We start from the raw sequence: 24,625 nt of genomic DNA, 5'->3' as shown, positions 1-24,625 counted from the left end.
ACTCAGTGTAGGACAGCTGTCACAGTTCTCTTTTGTTGGGCTCCCTGTTTATAATGGCGTTTTTTTGTGAATGTGCCGGTTTCTTTTTTTCCCCAAAGCATTTGCACACTGGTAATAGCCCACGTTATAACATGAAATGGCTGTTATCGGTTTCAGCTCTTCTCAGGAAAGGATGTAGTAGTGAGCATAGTTGGAAGAATCAATTGGAGAGAAGTGGGCTGTGAAAAGCATCAAGGTCTTATTTTTAACTTCAGGAGCTGTTCTTCCTGCCACAGCATTCCGCTCCGGTTCGGGTATTTCCAAGAGGAACTTCCCCCAGGAGGCAGCGATGAAAATATCCACCGGGTTTGAACTTGGGAAGGGGGATAACCTTAATGTGTTGCATTCTGCATCGTTCCAGGATGGAACATAGAGGATTCAGTGTGAGTAGCTGGGGAGCTGCCCCTGATCCTGCCTCCCATTGAAGCAGCGTTTCCGAGGCCGCAGCAGATGGTCAGGGTGAGAGCCTAGGGAGGTGGATCCGGGGTGGAAGGCATCGGAGTGGGCACAGATTGTGCTTATGCTAGAAGGAGATACCAGGGTATAAATATAACTTCAGCCCGGCGTTAGAATAACTTCTGCTGACTTTTTTTTCCAGCATATCCAATCAGGGTATAGGTACTATCTTAAGAACATGAGGCGATAACTTGAGTTACAGCATACATGTGTGTTTTAAAGAGCTAGTAGAGATATTGCTAAAATAATATTTACATGTTTGTGCTTGGCGCGTTCCCATTTCCTTCAGTAATTCCCGGAGATAAAAAGTATTATTCCCATTTTACAGCCGGCAGTACAAAGGGAGGAAGAACTTGCCCTTTGAGGTTCAGTGGATTTACTGCTAGGTCTGGGTTTAGGTACTGGCTCTTCCAGGGTGACTTTGGGACATGAAGCGATAGCATTAGGTGTTTTGCCTCCCCCTCCAAATACACCTTAAAGAAAGGGAGGTGGCCACAGGGACAGAAGGGGCTCCTGTCCATGTGCACCCAGCAGCCCAGGGCTCTGCCGAGCGAGGTGACCAGGCCGGCTCAGGGAAGGGATTTTCCTCTCCGGAGCTGCCGCCGGGATAGCTGCCAGCTGGTAACTGTGCTCCTGGGACGGCGCTCGGGTTTGCAAAGAGCTGCAGAATGCTGCAGGGCTCTTCCCTTTTGGTCCGATGGTGGCAGGGATGATAGGATTAATGCTGGAGCATCCTAACTAGTGCCTCTTGTTTAAGGCTCCAGGGCGTAGAGGAATCGAAAGCCTTAGGAAGCCTGGTGTCCGCCTTAGGAAGAAGCTCCAGGCAGCTCTTGCAGAGGTCCTCAAGTGTTAATAGTACGACTGCCACACCAACAACAACTTGGTTTCAACAGCTTTTTTTTATTATTATTTCAGATTGATGCAAAACAGGAAAGCAGCCCTGTTGCTCTGTCTGCCTCAGTGTGGCCAAGCTTTGGTTGAGCAGGAATAAAGTTAAGCTCTCTGCAGGTTTACTTGTACATTATTGAAGTTAATTCCAATTCTGAAGCTGTTTTTTTCAGGTAGAAAGAATTCTAGCTGGTTTGGCTGATGTCCTATATTATTGAAAGATCAGAAAATAAAACTGGAAGGCCGATGTTCTCTTGCTCTTGTTTCTGAAACTCAGTGATACAGTTATGTGATGCTTGGGTTTTTGCAATGGGTTTGTGGACCTTTATTTTAGAGAGAAAGGCACTCAAAGGTGTAGATAATTTCTTAATGGTAATTGGAAGAGAGGCTAATACACAAGTGGTTCATGCAGCAAGAAAGCTGTTGCCCCTTTCTCTTCAGTTGCCAGTTGCTTTTTGGATCGCTGTTTTTGCCGAATGTTGGGGCTCTGTGTTAAAGTGTCCATTAGAGCCCTCTTCCTGAGAAAACAGGTTTCCTAACTGTTTGCTGCTTTTCTTTCGTTGCAGAACCGAGAGCTCCAGATCATGAGGAAGTTGGATCATTGTAACATTGTCCGATTGCGTTACTTCTTCTACTCCAGCGGAGAGAAGGTAAGTTAGGAATAAGGGGAAACCTGAAAAATGCTTCCTAGAGATCATCTAGGGTTGGAATTTGTTACGGGACAACGAAGTGTCAGAACTGTAAACACCATAATATGGAAAAAAGTGATATGATGGTGCCCCACAGATCCTGCTGGAGCAGATCTTTTCAGCGTGGGAGTGTGTAGTTACCTGTAAGCTGTAAGAAGTCTGCAGCATGTTTGCAGACACACTGCCTTTTTCCAAGTTCAGCAAAGCATGCAGGTTTTCATTTGCACGCCTTGACTTAATAAAGGTAGTGCCCAGAGAGGCACCGGGATACGGATATATCATTGGGGCTCAAGTAAGACTTGTGGATTGCATCTCAAAAGTCCCCATAATTACAGAAAAGGAACTTTTCTTGTTTGGGATGTTCACTGCTGAACTTCTGGCCAATAGTTGTTAGCCAAACGTACCTAAAATGCAGCACATACGATTCCCTGTTCTTATGCTCCCTGCATCCATTCCCAGGTCGGTATTATCCGTAGCTGCTGTCAGGCTTGAGATAATTCATGATATGCCAGGCAGGCTCTAGCTAGTCCTTTTTTCTTTATGAAGACTGTTGTTAAAACCAAAAGTATTAGTAATACTTCCCTCCCCTCTAAATAAGTACCTAGGGCCAGTAAATGGGAGCAAAGATGGTGATGCAGGTAATATGAATTAAAAATCTGGATGCATATGAGTTTATTTAAAAAAATTATATAGGGGAGGGGAATGGAATTTTTCTAAGTGCAAATATATGACACAGAGTTAAGAACTCTATAAAACCCAGATGATCTTTCCCAAATTCACTATCCGTATGCTTTTCTCCCCTTCCTTGTATCTGTTCCAAAGGCTGAGTTTAAAGGCCCAGAGGAGAGAGTCGTGCCCACCTGACTGTAGCCTTGTAGCTTGTGCTCTACAGAGGGGAGCAAATATCTCTCTAGATGCATCAAATCCTGCTGTATTCTATCCTTTGTTCCCTTTCAGCCTTTTAAAGGAGGCTACAAACGAGCGTGTGTGTTAATGTAAAGCTCTAGTAGCTGCCTTGTCTGTTTAAGCATCAGCATTTGAGAAGTTGCAGGTGGATTCAGGATGGACAAGTCCCCGGGGTATCACCTGCTGCAACCCCCTGCTCAGAGCTGGCTCGACTGGGAGCCAAAGGAGGCCTGTCTGGCCTGGGGGAGTTGGGTGGCACCGTGGGGTGGGAAAATGGGCTGGGGGACCTTCTGGACGTCCTGGTCTTCTGAATATGTAGTTGGAGTTTTAGCATGAATGTTACTATTTTTATAAGCAGATAGAGTCCCGAATTGCGGTTGCATGTGGGTGTAGCTGTGCACAGGGCTCCGAGGACCGGGCGTTCTAGCGGGAAGGGCATTAGCGGGCACAGCGCTGGCTGTCCTCGTCACGTAGCAGCTGCACAGCATGGAAAAGGCCGCCCCAATGCCTGGTCCTGGCCCTGCATCTCCAGGAGGCGGGAAGGGGAGCACCCTTCGGGATATGTGGTCAGGGGTAGGTTAGGCCAGGTGTTTGGAGCCCAGCTGGTGCCTTTCTGAGAGGAGCCCGTGGCCCTCTGCCACGCTCCAGATAAACAAAAATTTGCAGAACCAGATTGGAGGGATCAAGCAGTTTTTTTTTTTATCTGGTTTATAACTTGACCAGAGTGAAGTAGAGTTTTGTGCATTGCGAAGCAAAAGACAAACATCGTGTGGGTTTCAGTAGTTCCTGAAATTCCTGCAAGCAACAGCCACGTTAAAGCTTCTCAGAACGCTCGTGCAGGTATCTCCAATAGCAGGAGCTTAAGCAAAATTACCTCTGAAGTCTTTGACTTGGGGTTGAGCTAGAGGCAGGATTTTCCACTTGGCCATTTCAATTCCACATGGCTAATTCTTGGCAATGCCGCTGCTGCTGAAAAATGCAGCTCTTATTCAAGACAGCAGGTGAATCTTCACGCTTCAGGGAGCAGTTTTCTTCTAACTTGTGATGCTTCATTTTAATTTTCAGGGTAACTAAGAAACGATCTGCTCTTCTCTGTTGCTGTCCTCCCAGCCTCAGCTCTTTGCCTTGGAGATTTCCATTTCTGCCGGGTGACGGAAGGGGTAAAACGCGAGCCCGGCCGCAGGGAGCACCCGGCACAACCTGAGCAGTGCCGCTGTTGATGGAAGGTCCCTTTGCAGGTCCGGGCAGAGCAGCACGGAATTGGCTTGGCAGCATGTCCGTGTCAGAGGCCGCGTATGGAGACAGCCAGGGATTAGTTTGTCTGCTGCTCTTGGGGAGAGCTGTAGTTTGCAGAAATGGAAGCTCCAAAGCCTGTCCCCTAGGAAAAAGGGATTGGACTAGGTGATCTCTAGAGGTCCCTTCCAACCTCAACCATTCTGTGATCTCTCTTCTCCCTTTTTGGTCCATTTGGAAAGCAGTAACAGTATTTTTTTTCTCTGTTATCCTCATAATCCATCTGTGTGCGTACATATTTGCTAATATCTGAGAAGCTTAAATTTGTCTTGATTTCCACATGCCCCAAAAGGTTTCTCCAAATGCAGTTTGTTTCAATTGCCTCCATTTGAAAACTCTGTACCTGATAATCACGTAGTTCATTTTTAATCAATAGGCAATTCAAGGCACAAGGCAGCCTTTAATACTGTCCCTGCTCTAGCAAATTGGGTTAAATTCTTGAGTAAAAGACTGGAAAGAGCTGAGAAGAGCACAACACAGAGAAGAGCAGTTCTAGGCATTGCTAAGACCTTGTAGTGAGAGGATCCCGTAGTTGCTTCAGAGCTGGAACTGGTTTGTAGAGGTTGGAGGTGCTTCAGTCTCCTTCCTGAGGAGGTTCCCTGGAATTGCTTCAGGGGTTTGAGCTCCCTGTCCTTTAGTTTTCTTGCCACGAGCTCCTGTTTCTCTCTCTCCCCTTCTCTTGAACTTCCTCCCTGCTTCAGGGAAGATCAGTGCAATTTTAGTAACAAGGAGGTCTTGAATCAAACCGGGCTTGGCTGATTTCTTCTCCTTTGCTTTCTCTGTTTGGGTGGCTCCCCCTTTCCCAAGCATCTCTGTATTTAAATCACCATTGTATTTCTTAATCCTCTCCTTCTCATTTAAATACCTATCTTGCTGACCTGCCCCAAAACGCGTTTGATAAATTGTGCCTTCATGCACAAACGGTGTCCAGTTCAAGAGAGTTCACAAGGAGCGTTTAACATACATTAATATGACAGATTTGGCATTCCGGTTGCCTCTATAAATCATTTCCGTGTCACTTTGTTCTTTCTGCAAGTTTACGGGCGTTAGTCAGACCAGCTGCATAACTCGGTTCTTTCAAAAGACTCCTCCTTAATGAATTGGCCAAGGTTGATTCCCATTGTTTTTTTCTCCTGGAGGTTTCCTGAGGTATCTGATAGCAGGGCACTGATTTTATAGCTCTAATGTGCTTTTCAGTAGCCCCAAGCTGAGTTATGACTAGCAGAATGAAACGGAAAAGAGAGATGAGCTCAGTAATAGTTTGCGTAGCCCCAGGGCCCTTCTCTGGTGCGAGAAGTGACGAGTTGTCCCTCTGTGGTCCATGGCTTTCCAGGTGACCCTCGAGCAAACAGGAGGTCCATGGGGCTGGCCACCCTTGCTGGCTTCAGTGACACTTGCACTTGCTATCCTGCCTTGTGCTAAGGCCTTGAAAAGACTGGGGGGGCGGTTGCCTGTCACCTGGCCTGCAGAAGGTCAAACCCGTTGTGGAAAGCCTGCTTTTCTGCTTTAAATTTGGGCTCCTTCTCCTGGATTTCGAAGGCTGGTGAAACGTAGGTGTAAGTGTAGGTTTAAATCTGTTTTTAATTTTAAAGTGCCTGTACGTGGAAGGGTTGGTCTTCTTGCCTGTCCTTTCTAGCCTAACTTTGTTGAGAACCTTTTGAGTTGGACTGCAAGTGAGGACAGACCTGCGTAAACCGAGTGTGTCTTTGCTTCATCGGCGGAGCGTGTTCGCCGCAATTGTGTGGAACCAGCGACCGTTTCTGAACTGATGGCTCCTGAGCATAATTATTCAGCTTTGCAAAACCTGCCATCACGGCTCGTAACCCCCTGCTCTGTCTCCATTTCGGGCGCAGATGTTTCTTTGCGGTGTGTCATAACTCTTGGGTCGTCTTGCGCGGATGGTTTTATTGTGTTTAATAGGCTGATCGATCCGTATCCGTGCCCGAAGGAGTAAGAGAGGCCACTGGAGGGATTTGTTCTTGCATCAAATCATATAAAAGTAAAGTAAACACTGTTTTTGCTGAGTATAACGGTGTCTCAGGTTAGCTAATGGTTTTCTCTTTAAGGTGGTTTGGTATCCAGAGCAGTCAAAGGAAGCGTAAATGGAAGCTCACACAGATCACAGAGAGGCAACATGCTGACTTTTAGGGAGGCTGAGCTGCCCTCCTGCATGTTGCAATTGATTTTTAATCCTATTTAGCCTGGTCTGTAAGGGCAGACAGCCAAACTCCATGTGGACTCGGGATGGAAATTTACTCCCATGCACTTAGGCTGAAGTTTAAAATAAATGCCCAGGTGATAGTGCCCGAGAGCTGATGGATGCAGCTCTGTGTAGCTCGTGTGCATTAAACTGCAGGGTTGAAGGATGGCAGCAGGGGATGACTGGTTCCCTTGCAGGTTTGGGCCGTGCTGGTGTTTCGGCAGGTTCATCAGCCCTGCTAGGAGGGCGCGCGGGGGCCGTCCTCAGGGAGGCACGAGCCTCCTCGTCCTCTTGGCAAGAGCAGCCAGATGAGTCCTCACATAATCATACCATGCGTAGCTAACGGTAAGAAATCCTGTTCCTTGGTGAAATGGGAGGTTTAGGGTGGAAGTGCTTGGTTTCCTTAATGAACTTGAATGTCTAAAACAAAAAGGCAGAAGTGCTCATAAAAAGCGCCCGGTTGGCGGAGCCTCGAGCTCAGTCCCAAAAGGAGAGAGCCCACGCGAGTGGTTTGTGCCAGCCTAGGAACCTACAGGTCCAAGGAAGGGCCACCCCTACAGATGAGCTTGGTCACTACCAGCCTTTCCACCCTTGGTGGATCTCCTGTGCTGCTGGCCAAAGAGCCACGAGCACCCGTGCCGAGGAGCTTCGTAGGCCTTGCCCGAGCCCTGGCAAGCTCACATCTCGGGGGACACTGGGCATCAAGTAGGGACTATCAGGGACCCTTGTTGCGGGTAGCTGCGTGCCGGGAGCCTCCTCGTTTGCAGACAGGAGCAGTCCCTGGTTATGAGTAGGTCGCATTCAAGAGAAATGGCAATTTTGTCTGCCTGCAGCAGGGCTTGGCAGGAGTGTCGTGGGCAGCCAGGCTGCAAGCGGGTAGATCCTCAGGGTGGAAATGGGAAGGCCTGTGGTTTCTGCCCAGCTCTGTGAGTTGTCCCGTTCATCAGAGAGTTACTTTTGCCTTCTCAAGTCACTCTTCCTCCAGCTCTCACCGCTTCCTTCTTCCGTGTTGAATAGCTCTTAGAAAAATTACTTGTACTGCTTGTTCTGAGGCAGGCCGAGTTTAGACGGTGGGTGTAAATAACCTGTTTTGCTGTCAGGGATGTATCCCGTTACAGAGGTTTCTGCAGAATGTGGAAGTTGTGCACAGGCAAGAAAATAAGGGAATTCGAAGGACTGTTTCTTGTTTTTCAACAGGGCTTGTAGGGCAGCTCAAAATCTTGAGTGATCTTGAAATCTTCTATTAGTTTCATTTTCCTACAGATTTATTGCCACCGTATGATGGTGTCTTCACTTGAGAACTCAGGTTCTCAAAGCTCTGTCTCAGCTGTCTGCAAGTTCTGTCATCAGCTGTCTCAAAGATCATAAATTAGTCCCAACTTGCAGGTGTTGGGAGGCTGCATCTGACTTTCTGTAACAAAGTCTTTCGTCTTGGAAAAAATGCAGCTGAAAAAGCTTAAGGACTTTAAGGGCATTAAATGGACAAGGTAGGAGGCCTCACAGCTTCTCTTGCTGAACGACCATTTTCTTCACTGTAATCTTATGGAGAGTGGAAGAGGAAAGATAAACATGAAAGAATTTGGGGGATTTTTTTTTTTAAGATTTAAGAACAAGTGTTGCATTAAAACATCTTCCTTGTGGAAGGAAGATGTTCCTTCCTTCCACTTCCTTCTCTGGAGATCTTCCAAACCCTCCTGGATGCCGCCCTGAGCACCGTGCTCCTGATGTCGCTGCTGGAGCAGGGAGGTTGGACTAGCTGATCTCTAGAGGTCCCTCCCAACCTTAAGGATTCCAGGATTCCTACGGCACAGGAGGGCTCTGCGGTCCCAGTTGAGCTCCTAGGCCAGACTCTTCTCTCGTCAGGGTGCTCCCCCAGCTGAACCGGTGGGCAGTTCCTGCTGCACCCTGCAGAGGAGCAGCAGGCCTTACACTGCAGTTTGGGACCTCTTGTCTGGTCAGCAGAGGAAAACGAGGCTTGGGACAGCTGGAATTTCTGGAATTCAGCCCTGGGGAACTGAGGGAAGGAACTTCTACCCAATATTTGCAGTACTAATAGCATATATTCCTGTCTTTCCGGAAGGTTTAAATGTCACTTAAAGTTGATTCGTTGACTCCTGTTAGGCCCATAAGCTCCGTGCAAAATTGCAGTTGTACATCCCATACCCACCCTTTCTTTTGCTGGTAGCCACCCTTCTGTTTTGAAATAGCCGTGGCTGTAAAATGCAAGCAAAAACAGGCACGTGTGGCCACTGGATGTCACCATTCCTTCATTCAAGAAAGGTCAGCTGCAACTTTTTTTTTTTTTTTTTTTTTTTTTTTGTTGTTGTTGTTTTTGTTTTTGCATTCTCAGGTTTTTCTATTGTGTGGTGGCTGCTAAGTAGTATGAGTAGGAAGGCTGCAAGTTCTTGCTTTGTCTTCAAAGCAGTTCGAAAGTCTTTGTATCTTTAAAGTACAGTGCCGGCCTTCAAGATAAGAGGAGGAGGGTGGGTCTCTTGCTGGTGCTTGATAAGAAGGTACAAAATACATGCAGCGAATAGCCCCAAGTAGAGAAAGTGAAACAGCCCCTTCCTTGGCTCTAGAGCAAAGACAGTGACTTTGGACTGGCGTGTTGGCCAAATCTAGGTGGCTAATGAGTGCAAGAGGCACAGGGTCCCAAATGCTGGTGCTGGAGGTTAAAACAGGGCCACTGGAGAGGAGGCCAAATCCAGGTGAAAGGCTTCAGTGGGCTGGGATTCCATGGGATTGGTTCTCCAAATCCACCTTAAATGCTTTAGCAATCACTCTTTGAGCCGGGCCTGACATACCTAGTAGGCTGTCAGCGATAGCATGACCGTTCACCTCATATAGCCCCGGGACTGAGGGTGCTGTTGGATAATTTGGAAAAGGGAAGCACATTCTTTAGGAATGAATATGCCTTTACTCTAGATTATCGCTAGTCTGAGCGCTGTTAGCCTGAATAGAAGGATGAGGTGAATAACTTCAGGGTGCCCTTCTGTCCTCAAGTATTTGAATGCAAAGTTGTTGTAAGAAACTCCTGTGTGTGGTTATTGCCCTCAGTGCTGCTCACAGACCTGCTCACCTGGAGTTTCTCAGACCCATTCGGGGGAATGAGCTGGGTTCTAATTATGATGATGATGATGATTATGTTTTAATGATGATGATTATTTTTAATTGCAAAACTCATTGCTGTCACCATGCTGCTCCTGAGCTGGTAGGAGAGAGAGAACTGCAGGAAGCAAGCTCAGCATCAGCTCAGCATCCTTTCCCAGAGGATGGTTATCCGCTAGTCACTGGTCTCAGAACCTTTTGCAGCCTGTTCAATCTCTGATTCCCAACACAAAACAATAAAAAAGAAAGAAGTTAAGCTACCAAAAAACTGAAGATGGTGCCCGAGTTGGTGGTTCCTGAGCAGTTCCCGAATGGTATCAGCTGGTTCAGCCGTTAAGGCCCCTGTTGTTTCGCTGTGGCTCGTTTGGATGTTGGGAAGCAGATCCCGCCAAGTGAGCATTTCTCCACCGGGTGACAGGGAGCAGCTTCTAGTGCTTGAGGCAAGGGCAGGTGAGCGAGCTGGTGCCCTCTCACATCAGGGCCCTATTGAAGCGCAGGGGTGCTGTGCTTGGGTTCTGACTGGCGTCCGGCATTCTGCCCTTTAATCTTAATGGGTATAGCTGGAGTGGCAAGTATAGGAAAATGGATGCACTTAAACGTTTGACCTGAGGAGGAAGGCTAATAATTTGTTCAATCCCTCTGACTATAACGAAGAGTGCGTTATTTGATCCTATCTTGCGTTTGCTCTCACCCATTTATATGATGCAGTTTCCTGTGGGCCTTGCTGTGTAAAACTGTTTCAGACTCAGCCCTGGCTGTTAGGTTACCTTGGTTGGTTCCCAGCCCAGAGATTTTGAAATAGCAGTGTGGAAATAGGTCACATGTGGAATCTGTGAGGGCTGAAAAAGGCTTCCTGTCATGGAAAGATAAGCCTTGATGTTCTCACATGATCCTCAAGCAGTTGTCCTCACTTGGCAGGCTCTCTGAGCCATCCCCGCTCCCTGGCGTAAGGCATTTGGGTTGCTGGGAAAGCTCCTTGGCATTTGGGTCGCTGGGAAAGCGAGTGCTGGGGAAGACGGTGGATGAAGGGGTCGCGCCGTGCTCGGAGCCTGCCCCACAGGGCTGCCTTCTGGCTCTGGCTGCGGCGCCGCGAGGGGAATCCACGTAGCTTGCAGGTGTTACTGGGGATCAGGCGCACATGGGTGAGGGAAGGGTGAGGTGTCTGGAAAACAGCAGTCCGTGTGTTCAGCGGCTTTGCGTCGGGTGTCAGCAGGAGCTGCCTGGGGAGAGGTAGGCGTTGATGCTCCTTGGCTGGGCCTAGGCGCTCCTCGGTGCTCCCAGGCTTAGGAGCAGCAGCGTCGCCCCGTGGGGTGGTGCAGCGAGCACTGAAACGCCCAAGGACGGGGGGGCACCGAGCTCCGTCTCTGCGCCCCGGTGCCTTGGATGTCTCGTGTCCGTGTCATTTAGTGCCACTGAAGTAACCCCAGTCCCGGTAGAGCAGGGAGCAGAAGTCACAGTGGAGGAGAGAAAAGCAAATCACATGCAGTGGTGTGAACTAAATGGTGTTCTTAGACTCTCACGTGTCCCTGTTGTGGAGTAGCGTAGAAAGGGTTTAATTTAAAGACTGTGTGTTTTACACGTCTCCTACTTGTGCTGCGGGAGAATAATGAAGGCAACAGAATTCCATCCATTTCCACCCGTTTCTTGCTGTTTCATCTCTCATGTGAATCTCCCTGGTCACTGTGAACTCGCATCCTCTGAATGAAAGTACTGGGTCTCCCTAGTAGGGTATTTTGCACTGCCTCTTGCTGCCAGTAGGACACTGATTCCCCAAGAGACCCAATACAGCAGCATATTGCTCAGGCTGGGTCCGTCCTGAATCAAATGGAGTTTCCATTCATGGGAATGTTTGCTGTCTTGGGATGCAGGCTGCCTTATCAGGCATAAGTTAACTTGGAGTTTTTGTGACCTACTGATATTGATGATAATATATAAAGATATCTGAGCTAAATAGAGGTGGTGGTGGATTTTTATTTGCCTTACTGCAAGAATCAGGGGGACAAGAGTTGCTGTTGTTGAAGGGAAGGCAGCGAAGTTCATACGTATATAGAAGACAGGTATACACACATATACATGCACATACCTGCCATTCTGTAGCCTTTCAGTGTGCTGCTGGTGTTTGTCTTTGCTGGCTTCTTTCCAAAAGCCTCTTTGCCACCTTGTCATGGGCTTCCCCAGTTTTGTTAGCACTAGACCTGTTCTGGGGCTACCACTGGGCCTCGCTGAAGCTGATACTCTTTAGGTCTATGGTCTAAAAAGGGCCTTGGGGCCTTGATGCAGACAGCAGAGTTCAAGGTGTCTTGGCCTCCTGGGAGGTGTTGGTAAGAGCTGTTAAAACATCCAGAACGTGCAATTATGCTGGATATAAACCTTGAACTTCTGAGTCAAGAACATGAAAAGCAGAGGTTCTTTGCATGTTGCCTATATGAGGGGGGTGTGTGTATGTTAATTCTTTATGCCTTGGAAGTTCCTGTTTGCTCAGATGGTGCAGAGGCAGGTTAAATAATAGAGAAAGAGGTGAGAGCAGCCCTCCAGACTGTGTTCCACCTGGCTAATTAAGACACAGTGACATTGTTATTAAATCACTGCAGCTCAGTGATAGTTGTGCTCCAGTTTAGAGGTATTAAGATCCATAGTCAGCAGACCTGCAGACAGGAGACTTCACTGCAGACTTTGGAGATCTCTACAATTTTCACCCATATAAAGTCTCTGCATATCATCTGCCTGAGTAGCAAGGTGTAGGGTTTAATACAGCAAGCACAGAAGAGATTAATTCTGTTTAATTCTCCTCACTTTCAAAAGTAAGCTTTCAAGTGAGTATAATTAGTATTTTGGGGGGCCATAATTAAAAGTGTTTGCAGTTCTGACACTTAGCACTGAAGAATGCATTGAAATATCAGAAGTCCTTTTTAAGACTAGTTTTACTGCTGTAAATTATCAAGTCCATAGTTAGACCCTATGGTTATAGTACTGTGTCACTTCATTCCTCTGTTACAGAATAATTTAGGGGAGCAAAGTACCTTCTTAGAAAGCTACTTCCTTGGTTTCTGTCTCACAGACCTCTCGCCTGATTTTCAAGTTTAAATACATAGATTGAATATGACTTTTATAGTATATTTCTTTACCATGAATATGTTCATATATTTTCAGTCAAGTGAGCCTGGATGTCAAAATGCTTGTTAAGCAGGACAGTTACAAATATTAACACTAGGTTTTTATCTAAGAATGATTAATACGGGTTATTAGTCTCTCTTAAGAGAGTTAGGAATTCAGCCAGACCAAAGTAACCTTTCGAAAAGGTGCAGGGGGGTTTTGTTGTGTTGTTGCAAGAGTGAATCTGGGAGCCTCAAATTTGCACTTTGAGTTTTGGCCACGGAGGAGGCGACGGGTCAATAGACACCTTGATGATGAAGGTATCACTGTGAAGTGCCTCCTAATGAGAATATCGAATCAACGAGCAGAGCAGCTGTATCCTTGCCTGCCTTTACAATGAGAAAAGGCTTCAAGGAGGAGAGTGTGCTAATTAATGTGACCTTATACCTAAGTTTGACTTGTTCACAAGTGCTAAGCTTGAAGGGGGGAAAAAAAAAAAAAAAGGTTTGGTGATAGTTCGCAGTCCTATTAAAGACACAGAATTGAAACAAATTAAAAAGGCACCCTAACAGTGACACCCCTATCTCAAGCTATCAGTTTCTCTGAATGCTTTTGTTGTTGTTCTGTTGTTTCTGACTTCAAATGGTCCCACTAATGTTTTCTCTTCTCCTTTGTTCCCTTCCAGAAAGATGAGGTGTACCTCAACTTGGTGCTGGACTATGTTCCTGAAACAGTATACAGAGTTGCCAGACATTATAGTCGGGCCAAACAGACACTCCCTATGATTTATGTCAAGGTAAGTCACTGATAGATGTGGTTGGATGAAGGAGGAAATTATAGGAATGGACTTTCTGGATACTTCTGAGGCATGTAATTAGTTTTCTGAAATTCCTAGGAATTCCTGTGCCTTGAGGCAAGCAAAAAAAAAAAAAAAAAAAAATTGAAATATTGAAATGGTTGTTTGCTGGGCTGGAGCAAGAATAAAGGCGAGGAACCTAAATTTCAGTGCTCCTGATTTTCTCACTTTCCAAAAAATCTCCAGAAGGTGGGAGGTAGGGGATTGAGCAGAGGGCTTGTCTTAAAGCAGCCGAGATAGGAACTGCCACTGGCCACTTTCACAGCTTCCCCCGGAGAAGACGCAGTCATGCAGAGGTGAGGAATCACAGAGGCCCTTGCAAAGGGTTCTGTGCCCCTGTACGTGTCAGCCCCCTTTCCTGGCATGTGAGTAAGAGTTGTTCAGGGGTGTGAAAGCCACGGTACTGGCTCCTTCCCTGCCTTTGGAGCACCTTGGCTTTACTGCTCTTTTCTCAGAGAGCTACACGAGGTCAGAATGCTGCACTGATGGTCTCCAGGTCTCCCTTTACAGTTGTTGGCAGCTTCTGTCAAAATTTTACAAAATGTTACCATTTTTTTTACAAATTTTTTTTACAATTTTTTTTTCCCATTTTTTAGACAAAACTTTCCAAAGTGGTTACAACTGCCACAGTCCTGGCTTGTGGAGCTGCATCTCCTATCCCATTTTGCATATTGTGGCAAACACAAGCCACATCCACGTGCTAGGGAGTGATCCTGTTGTTAACGTGGCTCTAACTTGTTTGTGATAAAAAGCTCCCCCACAAACATTTTGTGTCTTTAGCCAAAGAAGGTTACACAGATGTTTGCAGCAAACATTTCTGGTTCGTATTGATTTCCCCAGACCCATCTGCAAATATGCAGTGCTTCACAGCAGGGTAGGTTTAAGGGAAAGCTCTTAGCCAATTTAAAGAAGGTGGAAGCTACAAAAACAGTTGTTCCAGTAGCAAAGCACTATACCAGAACCATAGCCACACACGTTGGAAATGGTGGGCCTTGGCAATAGTCAGGATATCGCTAGTTTGTGAGAAGACAGAGAGTCTCATCATCTAGCAGTAAAAAACTCCACTACAAGATTGCTCATTTTTGCCTGTCGATGCAACCAAGCTAAGCATGGCTTTAGCTTGGATGATCCCCACAAGTTGCTTGTCAGCTTAGCATTTAATAAATGATATATAAATCTTTTCCCTGTGCTGCTGGTCTCACGGCTGTGCACTGCCTCAGTTCTTTCATCCTATTAGCTACTTGTAACCTGCCATTGCGGGCAATCCAAAAGGCTGGTTTTATATTGCTCCTCTGATAAGGCAGGCCTTTTTCCTTATCTTACATTTAAAAAGAGATGCCGTAACCTTGATGTTCCTAAAGCTTTGGCATTTTCCCAACCTCTTGGCTGCTCGAAGGTCAGGTTATACCTCTTTGTTCACCTGTGCCTGCTGCCTAGACCTAGCCAGGCAGACAGCTCCTTTCCCTGGAAAACAGAAGCGGCTATGGAATGACGAGGGAGCTCTCGTAGTCATCGTCCTATTCGCAGGAGTTCGTTTGCTTATCCTTCCTTAGAGTTTTCGTGTTGGGAAACAAATAGAACAAGTGAAAGCTTCGGAGTTACAATGGGCTGCCTCCCCCTCACGCCTTCCCCACGCCCCAGAGAAAGGCAGGGAAGGAGAGAAGGGAAAGACAGATAGTTGGGCGAGGAAGGTGAGTGTGGCCTGATAGCAGTATCTAGCAGTAGCACCCCGCATCGCAGACCTGTGAGGGTGAGCTGGGGAGAGTGCAGGGCTGGAGCAGCACCCTCGTGTGTCCTGCCTGTCATTTGGGTTCGAGTGGGGCACGGGGCACAGAGGAACAGCCACCTGGCTGCCTGGGGTCAGCCTTGACAATTATATAACATTAATCAGAGATTCACCTAAGTGACTAGCTAGGAGACTACTGTATTCTGCGGGCAACTTTTAATGTAGTGTTAATAAAAATGAAGTGAAGCGCTTGAGTTGCCGCAGGCTGCCTGGAGTGCTTCGTTTCTATTCTGCAGCTGCGGGAGAGGCAAGTGTGTCTTGTTCTGCCATCAGTGGTCCGACCAAGTCCCAGTGTCTCCTAGTGCTGCTCGGGTGCCGTCAGGCTGCCGAACCGAGGGGGCTCTAGCTCAGGTCACTTCATCGGGAGGATGAAGGAGGCCTTTCCCGGTGTGGGGCATCCCTCTTTTTATCCTGTTATGGTATTACCTGTTTCCCTGTGAACCAAGCTCCCTTACCAGTGGAGCTTGCGGTCATCAAGGTGTTCATCAGGGTTGGGTGCCTGTTTTCTAGTTTAATAGCAGTTTCCAGAACACGACGCCTTGCTCTGGCTCGGTGTTCGTTGTGCTCTGTGTGGATGAGGTCGCACAGGTGTCGCACTTGGGTTTTGGATAAAGTGTTTGTTTTTGAAAAGACAAAAAGCCTGATTTGACATACAGGCATGGGCATGTGGCAAAGGCGGGGGGCAAAGAAGGAGGCCGGTTCCTCGGCCTTCTGTGTCTGCACTGCACTGTCTTAAACTGGGTTAGAGTCGTCGTCTTTTCTGTGGGCTAAGTCTGTCTGTTCATTTGTTCTTTCCTGTTTTCTAATACAGATTTGTAATGAATTACTATTTTCTCTTATTTTGCCTGGGAAAGCTGTATTATGCCATATTTTTGTGTTGCAGTTGTACATGTATCAGCTGTTCCGGAGTTTAGCCTATATCCATTCCTTTGGAATCTGCCACCGGGATATAAAACCACAGAACCTCTTGCTGGACCCTGACACAGCTGTTCTAAAACTCTGTGACTTTGGAAGGTAAGTGCGTCTCCAGGGACTGGAGACTGGTAAAACTGCTTCCTTTAAAGGGAGCCATGGTGAAATTTTGTGAAGAAACCCTCTACATTCCTGCAGAGTTAATCATTTATAGTTTTGAAAGGGAACTTATGGATGCTTTCTATTTTCCTTATGAAATGATTTAATATGAATAAACAGCTGGAAAGGGGTATCAAAAGGAAGAGACCTGAAAGTTTGTTCACGTGTTTAGAAAAACACCCCATTGCATAGGGAAAATACTATGCTAGGGGAAAAAGGCAGTCACATTCAAACAGTGAAATACCTGTGGGTTTCACCCTGCAGTTACACAGAGTGAAATACGTATGGGGCTAACGTTCAGCTTCAGTCTGCTTGTATGTACTTGTATGCACAGTTCATCTAATAGCTCAAATACTTCAGTGGCTCAAGATCAGAAGCAGGGCTTCTACTTGAAGCTCAGCTTCCAGCAGCACATTTTTTGCAATACCCGCTCAAGCGAGACACACATGGAGTCCACACCTACATATAAGAGAAGTAACTGGTAGAAAGGTTGTGGAAATCCATGCAGCAGCAAGAAACTTTTTTTTCTTTGGGGTGAATTTCAGTCTTGAGGTTTGAGCTCGAACTTTGCAGACCAAAGGTGAATAGGTGATTTTCCTCCTCCTTGTTAAAAACCTGTGTGTGTTGCCTGTAGTTCCCATATGGAAAAGCTGTAGGGAAAGCTGAGAGGCTGGTTCTGGTGACTGCCCAGGGCTTTTGAACTTCAAAAGGTAACTGCATTTGACTGGACTGTATTCTGTCCTCCTCTGTGTAAACAGATCTTTGTACCTATCAAAGCTTTATTAGGCAACTGCCAGCCAGAAACTCAGCCCTATTTATCCTCTAGGTTGTCGTCAGCATTTCTTCTGCTGTGTCCAGTTTGAGGAAGTTGCTTGGGTGGGCTGGGCTAATTTTGCTGTGAATCAAACACAAGGCCCAAGTCTGTGCCTTACATCAGCTTAGAAACGCACAGTATTTTAAGCATTTGGGGACTGAGGGGTGAGGAAGGTGCACTAAAGCTTAATATAGGCCTGCACTGAAATATTGTAAAGCCTTCCTTTCCTGAAAGAAATTCCTCTGCTTTCTCTTCAGTGCAAAACAGCTGGTTCGTGGAGAACCCAATGTCTCGTACATCTGCTCTCGGTACTACAGGGCACCAGAGTTGATCTTTGGAGCCACCGATTATACCTCCAGTATAGGTATGTATGTGTATTTGTTGAAAATGCTTCCAGAGGTCTTGGATATTATCCCCGTGAGCAGAGGTTTACTGTAGATGATCATAAAGTACACACATTTTATAGGCTGTAGTCTCAATACCTTTTCAGATTTTAATATCAATAGGAATAGGAAAGACAGGGCACATGTCCTAACCTGGGGGAAATGTGGCCTCAAACCATTTTTCCAACTCTCTAGGTAATTTTGCAATTTAATGTAAGGGGAGATATGAGAACTCAAACTAGCAAGTATTTTGTTGGCTTAAAATAACTCTAAAGTAGGACTGTGGAAATACCAGCTCTTGACACCGTGTGTGATCTGTCATCATTTAGACCCGAGTAATTTTGTCACTTGTTTACTTGTCTTTTAGTAGGTGTTTTTAGTGAGAAGGAAAATGAGGCCTGAGGATTGGCTTTAAGCTCTCCTGAAAATGTTAATATTCTGTACAGTGGTTCTTGGATATTTATTTGTTCTTTTATCATTTGTCATTTTTGTCCAACTTTTGTCATTAGTCTTCAACATCATTAAGACATCTTTTTAGTATGTGTACATAGCTGCATCACGGAGTTAGGGAAGCTGCACATTTGGGTAGCTAAATGCAGGGGTTTGGTGCTGGGGAGCTATAGAAGACTTCTGCAGAGGCAGAGCAATGAGTTGGCTTGTTGCAACTTCTGCTGTTTCCAGGGGCTCTTTTTGAAGGCTGCTACATAAGAGCCTGAGACTTGACTCTCTCGTGCCTCACTGTAGCACTAAACTCTTACATTGCTCATGGGCTGCAGTAACTTAGGTGAGCTCCAAAACATGGTCAGGAGGGTTTGGAGGTCGTGATCAAGTCTCAGAAGAGCACAAGTGTGTTTGTAACCTGTTGCAGTTTGCTTCAATGCCACTGAGCATATTGGCCTTCTGACAAGTGCTTAGTTTGTTTGTTGGCTAACTCGCTTTGACTCTTCAGTTCTGAAGACTTACTTCCTCTTGCTGATTCTTTTCCAGTAATTACTCGATAGTTATTTTAGTACACTTACTACTTTCCAGTTGTTACTTTCCAATAAGTAATGTACCAACTGTCTCCTGCCTTGTGTGAAAGAAGAGTCAGGACTCCAGTAAACAGGGGGAAGGTAATGGTAATGTAGTGATAAGGGCTTATTTAATCGTTGGCCACCACCCTAAATGTCAGCCCCAAGCCTATTCCTTCTCGCCCCGGACACCAGGTCCCATTCTGTCCCTTGCAGCAGCTCTCTCACTTCACTCCTCCATATCCCGACGCAGCTTCAGAGGCCGAGGGACCTTCCGTGGGTCGGGTTGGCCCTGGGTGAGGTAGCGAGCTGAATCCCGATACCGGGCGTCCCGTGAGCACCGGGCAAAACCGAAGCGGCCGCGCTCGGAAGCAGGAGGAAGGCACCAGCTGAGGGCCTGGAGATGGGCCTGGAGGGGGGTTACCTGGGCACCTGTGGACCCCGCTGACTTCGGAGGGGTACCCGGTGAGCGTGTGCTGGCAGCGGCGCCAATGGGACAGCCTTGTGGATAAGCCTGGGAAGCGTCTCTTCCTCTAGGGGTGTACTAATGACTTTAATCTCATGCACTTGGCGGAAACGGTGATAAGGTGCCCTTTCCATTTTGTTTTCTTATTACTCTTCCCCTAAAACAGATGCAATAAAAGTATCATTATGAAGAGAGGAACCCTCTTTCTGCTTGCTAGCCAAGCAGGACCAGCTGCAGTTCAAACATCCTCATGTGCAAAAAAGCCCCCCTCTGCCCAACCTCCTTCCCTAAGTTTATTAAACACACCCCTGCCATGCTACCCTTTGCTGTCTGCTTTCTCTTCCTAACAGAAGAGTAATAAAGTACTCTACAAACCTGCTCTGCAGTTTTATCAGTATTAGGTAATGTATTGCATATTCTAGGGAGGTGGTTTTGTTTTGTGCAGTTCTTAACCTAACTCTTAGGAGTTATGGTTATTCCCTAGCTCTTGCAAGGTGAGTGGCAACAGCACGTAGGAACTCTACCCTGTTTCCCTGACGTAGGAAGCTTAATCATCCAAACGGGACCAGTATCATTTGTATACCCAGTGACGTGATTTGTATTCCAGCTAACAAGCAGGAATGTGTTGCCTTTAAAAAAAAAAACAAAAAAAAACACATGAATGAAGAAAATAAAATGTACTTATCATTAGTTCATCCATAACTCAAGGTATAGGAAACGAGGAAGTGCCTCAGTACGTTAATACTGCACTTTATTTACCCCTTTTTAATGTAGACACGCCTCCCTTTTTTTAGTTGCATCTTCCCAAGGAAACACAGTACAACAGTCTCCTCTGGCTGTATGGTCTTTCCCTGTTCTGTAGGTAAAGATTGTGTGCAAGGGTTGGGACAAAAGCTGACTTTAAGCCTGGTGTAAGAATCTTAGCTCTTCTGTTTAAAGCCACCATCTTAAAATTACATTAGAAACAAGAGATGAAGAGTATGGAGCCAAAAAAAAGTCTCCAGTAATTTTTTGGATTGTTTTATGCTCTACCATCCCGCTGGGATCGTGATTGTAACAGTAGTGCGTTATAGTAATCATTAGATGTATTTGTGATCAAGAAGTGCTTTTTAAACCTGTTATGTGGTCTTGCATGTAGAGCTGTGTGTGAAAATGCACATTGACACCATGGGGACCCAAGGCTGGCAGTGGAGGCAGCACTTACCAGGACCATTCCGTGAGATTTAGCACTGTACTCGGGAATGGTGTCCGTGTGCCTGGCTGCCTCTAGTTTGTACTTCAGCACAGGAACGTGCCGTCTTGACACGGTGTGGGCCTAGTGGGGCAGAAGCTGAAATGGGTTCCGAGATTGGTTTGGGTTGTTGCAATAGAAGTATATTCCAGCTCCTGATTCCTGGGCTCTTGCTTTATTTTATCAAAGTTTCTGACTTTGGGGAGCCTTCGGATTGTCATTTAAAAATAAGCCACAGCTGGGCATTGTGCTCCTTACAGTTTGGTGCCTGTGTGTGTTTATGTGCCTGATTGCACTGGTCTGCGTGAAGTATGAGAGGGTAACATCCAAGGACATCTACTGAGGCTGAGGGGGGACCTGATCAGTGTCTACACATACCTCAAGGGAGGCAGGGAGGAGGAGGGGGCGGCCTCTTTTCGGTGGTGTCCACTGATAGAACTAGAGGAAACGACCACAAGCTGAGGCACTAAAAGTTCCATAGGAACTTAAGGCAGAATTTCTTAACAGTGAGGGTGGCAGAGCCCTGGCACAGGCTGCCCAGGGAGGCTGTGGAGTCTCCTTCTCTGGAGATCTCCCAAACCCGCCTGGATGCCGCCCTGTGCTCTGGGTGTCCCTGCTGGAGCAGGGAGGTTGGACTAGATGATCCCTAGAGGTGCCTTCCAGCCTTCAGGATTCCATGATTCTGTGATTCTACTGCTCCAGCAGGCCTGGTATTAGTAAAATAACTACCAGGGAAATGACCTCCTTGAGTTTTTAGTAACCACTGCTGCCAGATGGGTGGGAAGCTGTCAGCTTCCAGGCTGCAGCCGGTATGTCGCCCCACCGCCTCCAGCTTGTCACTGCTGGAAGCCTATGGGGTTGCTGCCCACGTTCCCCCGGGACAGGCGGTGGGGCAGGCGGATGCCACCCGTGTGGGGTTGGGCTGTGGAAGAAGCACCTGGAGGGTGACCCTTTCCCGGGTGCAGCTGCCCTTTCCTTCGGGAGGGCCAGGCAGGAGGTGCTGGGTGAGCAGGGCCGTGGAGGACGTCCCAGCGGGAACATCCGGAGCTGCGGGTGGGAAAAGATGGATGGGGACAGTGGGCACTGTGGCTGGCTGCTGCCGGGCTGGCCCCACATCAGGGTCACAGTGTCACCCGTCGGCTTTCCGAGGGACAGGGCTCCGAGGAGGCTTTCCTCGGGGGGCAGGGGTGGTCAGGCTACCTCTGTAACCAGCCAGGGCAGTTTCCTTACCGCAGAGAATGGGGGTATCTGTTTAACCTGTGCTCCTGACGACTTCCCAGGCACTTTAGTTTTCAACCTTGTTCTGCCCCATATAACCTGATGCAGATGGAGGTGCAAAGCTCTCCTCGGGATGGCACGTGTGCCAGTGGTCGCGGCTTAACATTCCAAGGCCTGTTCTAAATAAATAGCAACCAAAGAGCGTTTTGTGGCATTTGGCAGCTCCGAGCTGCTGGCTTGACCACTTCCCAAGTCTGTTCTCTCGCTCTGTTCTTCATTTCTTCCCTGCTTGTTCATTCAAGAAATCTGTTTGCAGAAGAGCGGCTTTCCGTCCAACACGAGATGGAGCAAGCCCATGAGCTTGGGATGAGGCATGGTGGGGTAGAGAGGACTAGATGAGGAAGAACAAATGCACCAAGGTGGATGTGCTGCCATGAAATGCCAGCTGAAGGGAAGTTTCAGGTTTGGCAGGAAGGTCTGGAGATCTGAACGAGGAGGCTTGTGGATAGGGTCCCGTGTCAGAGCCAGCCCCTGTCAGAGACCCCAGTTGTCCCCTTGTACAGTGAAGCTAGGAAGTGTATTTTGCACCTTGTCACACTGGAGGCTCGTTACAGCACAAAAATAAATTTCTTTTTATTTCTGTAATGCTGCAATTGCCTTCAGAAGCTGGGGAGTTATTCAGATGAGTTCGCTGGAGAGGCTAATGCCTACCCAGCAGCCATGAAGAACAATAAAGGCCTAGAAACTTGCATTAAGAAATGGAAATCTTGCGTTTTGGAACATAAGAGTTGGTGTGTGCTTAAGTAAGTTCAGGTAGTTCACATGATAGAGCTATTTCTCTTGAGTGTTTCCTTTCCCTTTAGTCTATAAAAGGTACAGCTTTAGCTACTGTTACTATTTGTGAAGGCTCTCTGAAATACTTGGGTAGAAATTTGGCTTTTGGCAGGTAGTTACATTTCCTGTCCATATTGCTGCGTTGGTCTGAAGGAGTGAACCTTACTCGCTCTCTCCTACATGAAATAAATAGTCCTCATTCTTTTCTCTTTAAACTTCTCATTGCCCAACTATTTTGGCATAGGGATAATGTGTTATTTTGATGCTTTTTCTCTGTTAAGGTCCCGTTTTGTCCTGTTTATCAACCAGTTTAAAGTATTTGAATGACAAGGGTAATTTTGCCTTAATTAAATGGCTCATGTGAGAAAGGAGCAGTATGGAAAACGTTTCTTCTCCCATGGGAGTAGGTAGATCTGCTGCAAACTTGCTCTGAAAGGTTATTAAACTGTAATTGAGAGCAGCGATGATGTGCTCAGGCAGAAAAATGGTCTGATAGGAGCTATCAAAAACTCCTGCATTTCTCTGAAGTAACATGTCTTTAAATACAGAATTTAGTACAGTGTTTACTTTAGGATTGAGGAAAAAAAATATATCATCTGAATTCAAAACATAAATTTCAAAAAAAAAAACATTCAAAAGGAAAAAAATCCAGCTACCATGGGGTCAAATTTTATTCCTGCTGAAAGGCAACCTTGAAAAATCCTTGGCGTTGGAGCAGAGCTGAGGTTCTCCCGCATCTTCCTTAGTGTGCTTTTCTCCCTGTGTGATCCTTGCTCCATTGCTCTCCCTGCGTGGAGCTGCTGAAGTCGGCGTGAGATCCCTGGCGTTGAGCGGGAATGCTTCCGAGCTGTGCTCACTTCCTGGAGCCGGGAATACTGCCCGAGGCCTAATTTGGAAATCCACGCCATGACATTCCTGGAAGAAAACGCGGATTCCAGACGGTCTCTGGAATTCTCTCCCTTCAGCACGCCTGTGTGCGAGGAGGGGGATTAACGCAAAGCAAATGAAATGCAGAAAGGGGAAGGGGCTTTTCCTAAGGCGTTGGATGGGCTGCTCGGAAGGCCTGGCCGCAGCGGGATCCGCGCGGGCCTTCCCGAGGGACCATTGCCGCCTCTGCTGCCGCCTCCGTGCCGGGCTAAGGGGGCAGGTGCGGCCGAGGCCTCTGCAGCCGGATCCTTGCCCCACACGGTGGCTGCGGCGCCCTCGGCTTCTCCGCTGCCTTTTTCCATGGAGCCGAGCGCGGGGCAGCGGGTGTCGCAGCCGCCCCGCGGCCTGGAGGCCTCGCGCGCCACGCTAAGGCCCGCGCCCTTTCCGAGCCTGTGTGGGGAGCAGTCCCTAAATGCCAGCTCGCCAGAGGGTCACCTGCAGTTCTAGGCATGTCCTGCCACGTAATTTTCCCTTCCCATGCGCTGTTTTTTCTTTCTGTGCTAAATAAGGGTGTAGGTTGTCGGTAATGGTTGTAGCCCTCGGGCGTCCCTTGTTTGGGGTAATTGGGGTAAAGGACTCTGCTTTTTCTAAACCTTTTGAGGGGCTGTTAGGGAGGCTTTTAAATTACAGTGCTCTGACCCTTTAGTACACTTAATCCATTTCTTTAATACTTCGGGGGACATCCCTGCTATCTCTTGAGCTGTTCTGTGTTTTTCTATAAAACCGGGTAGTTATTTGACAGGCTCTCGGTACGTATGGGGTGACATAAAAAGGTGAGGTCTACATTATCTTGCTGGCAATAACATCTGGCAACTAGAACTAGGCTTGAGTTCGTGTTTTTAATGGTCACCTTTCATTTGTGTATGATGTCTGTACTGAGAGGGTTAGTAAAAATGCATCCACTTGCCTTGGGGATGCATGATTTGGAAAGCTGCAGTATCTTTGCATTGCTCCCATGCCTTTTTAATTGAGGAATGGGGGAAAAGTCTGTTCCAACTTGCAGATTATTTTATCAGCAACCTGGGAAGTTCCTGGAGGCTGTTTTTATGTTTATGCCAGTCTCTGGCTGATGTGACAACGTGATAATTTATATGCTGTTAAGAGACCATTCATGTCTATTCTTGTCACACGCTTTGTGTGTGTTCTGCTTCTCAATGACATTGTTTAAATGCACTAGGAAAATAATGATTTTTGTCATAACAAGGAGTAACTTGGGTTGGAAGGGACCTCAGTAAATAATTTTTCTGGATTTTGAGTTTCCTTTTTGTTTCCTGGGGGTAACTTAGCTTATTGGAGTAGGCAGGAGCTGAAGTAAATTGAGAGGAGGGGAGTCTATTTGTTCATTTTCTCCTTTCAG

General features: G+C 47.0%; 1 protein-coding gene across 1 annotated transcript in view; it reads left to right on the top strand.

Annotated features, from left to right (window-relative positions):
• GSK3B (glycogen synthase kinase 3 beta) overlaps nt 1–24,625 on the top strand; it is a 120,117-nt gene that overhangs the window by 63,513 nt on the left and 31,979 nt on the right. Inside the window, exons 3-6 of the mRNA XM_026050332.1 lie at nt 1,950–2,033; nt 13,358–13,468; nt 16,198–16,328; nt 17,457–17,563. Coding sequence (XP_025906117.1) covers nt 1,950–2,033; nt 13,358–13,468; nt 16,198–16,328; nt 17,457–17,563 — 433 coding nt within the window. The remainder of the gene's footprint in view (nt 1–1,949; nt 2,034–13,357; nt 13,469–16,197; nt 16,329–17,456; nt 17,564–24,625) is intronic.

Source organism: Nothoprocta perdicaria, unplaced genomic scaffold (genome assembly GCF_003342845.1).
Source record: "Nothoprocta perdicaria isolate Ctin4 unplaced genomic scaffold, notPer1 scaffold_68, whole genome shotgun sequence".
Taxonomy (NCBI): Eukaryota; Metazoa; Chordata; class Aves; order Tinamiformes; family Tinamidae; genus Nothoprocta; species Nothoprocta perdicaria.
The sequence above is the reverse complement of the archived record's forward strand: the minus strand, read 5'-3'. Positions and strand labels throughout refer to the sequence as shown.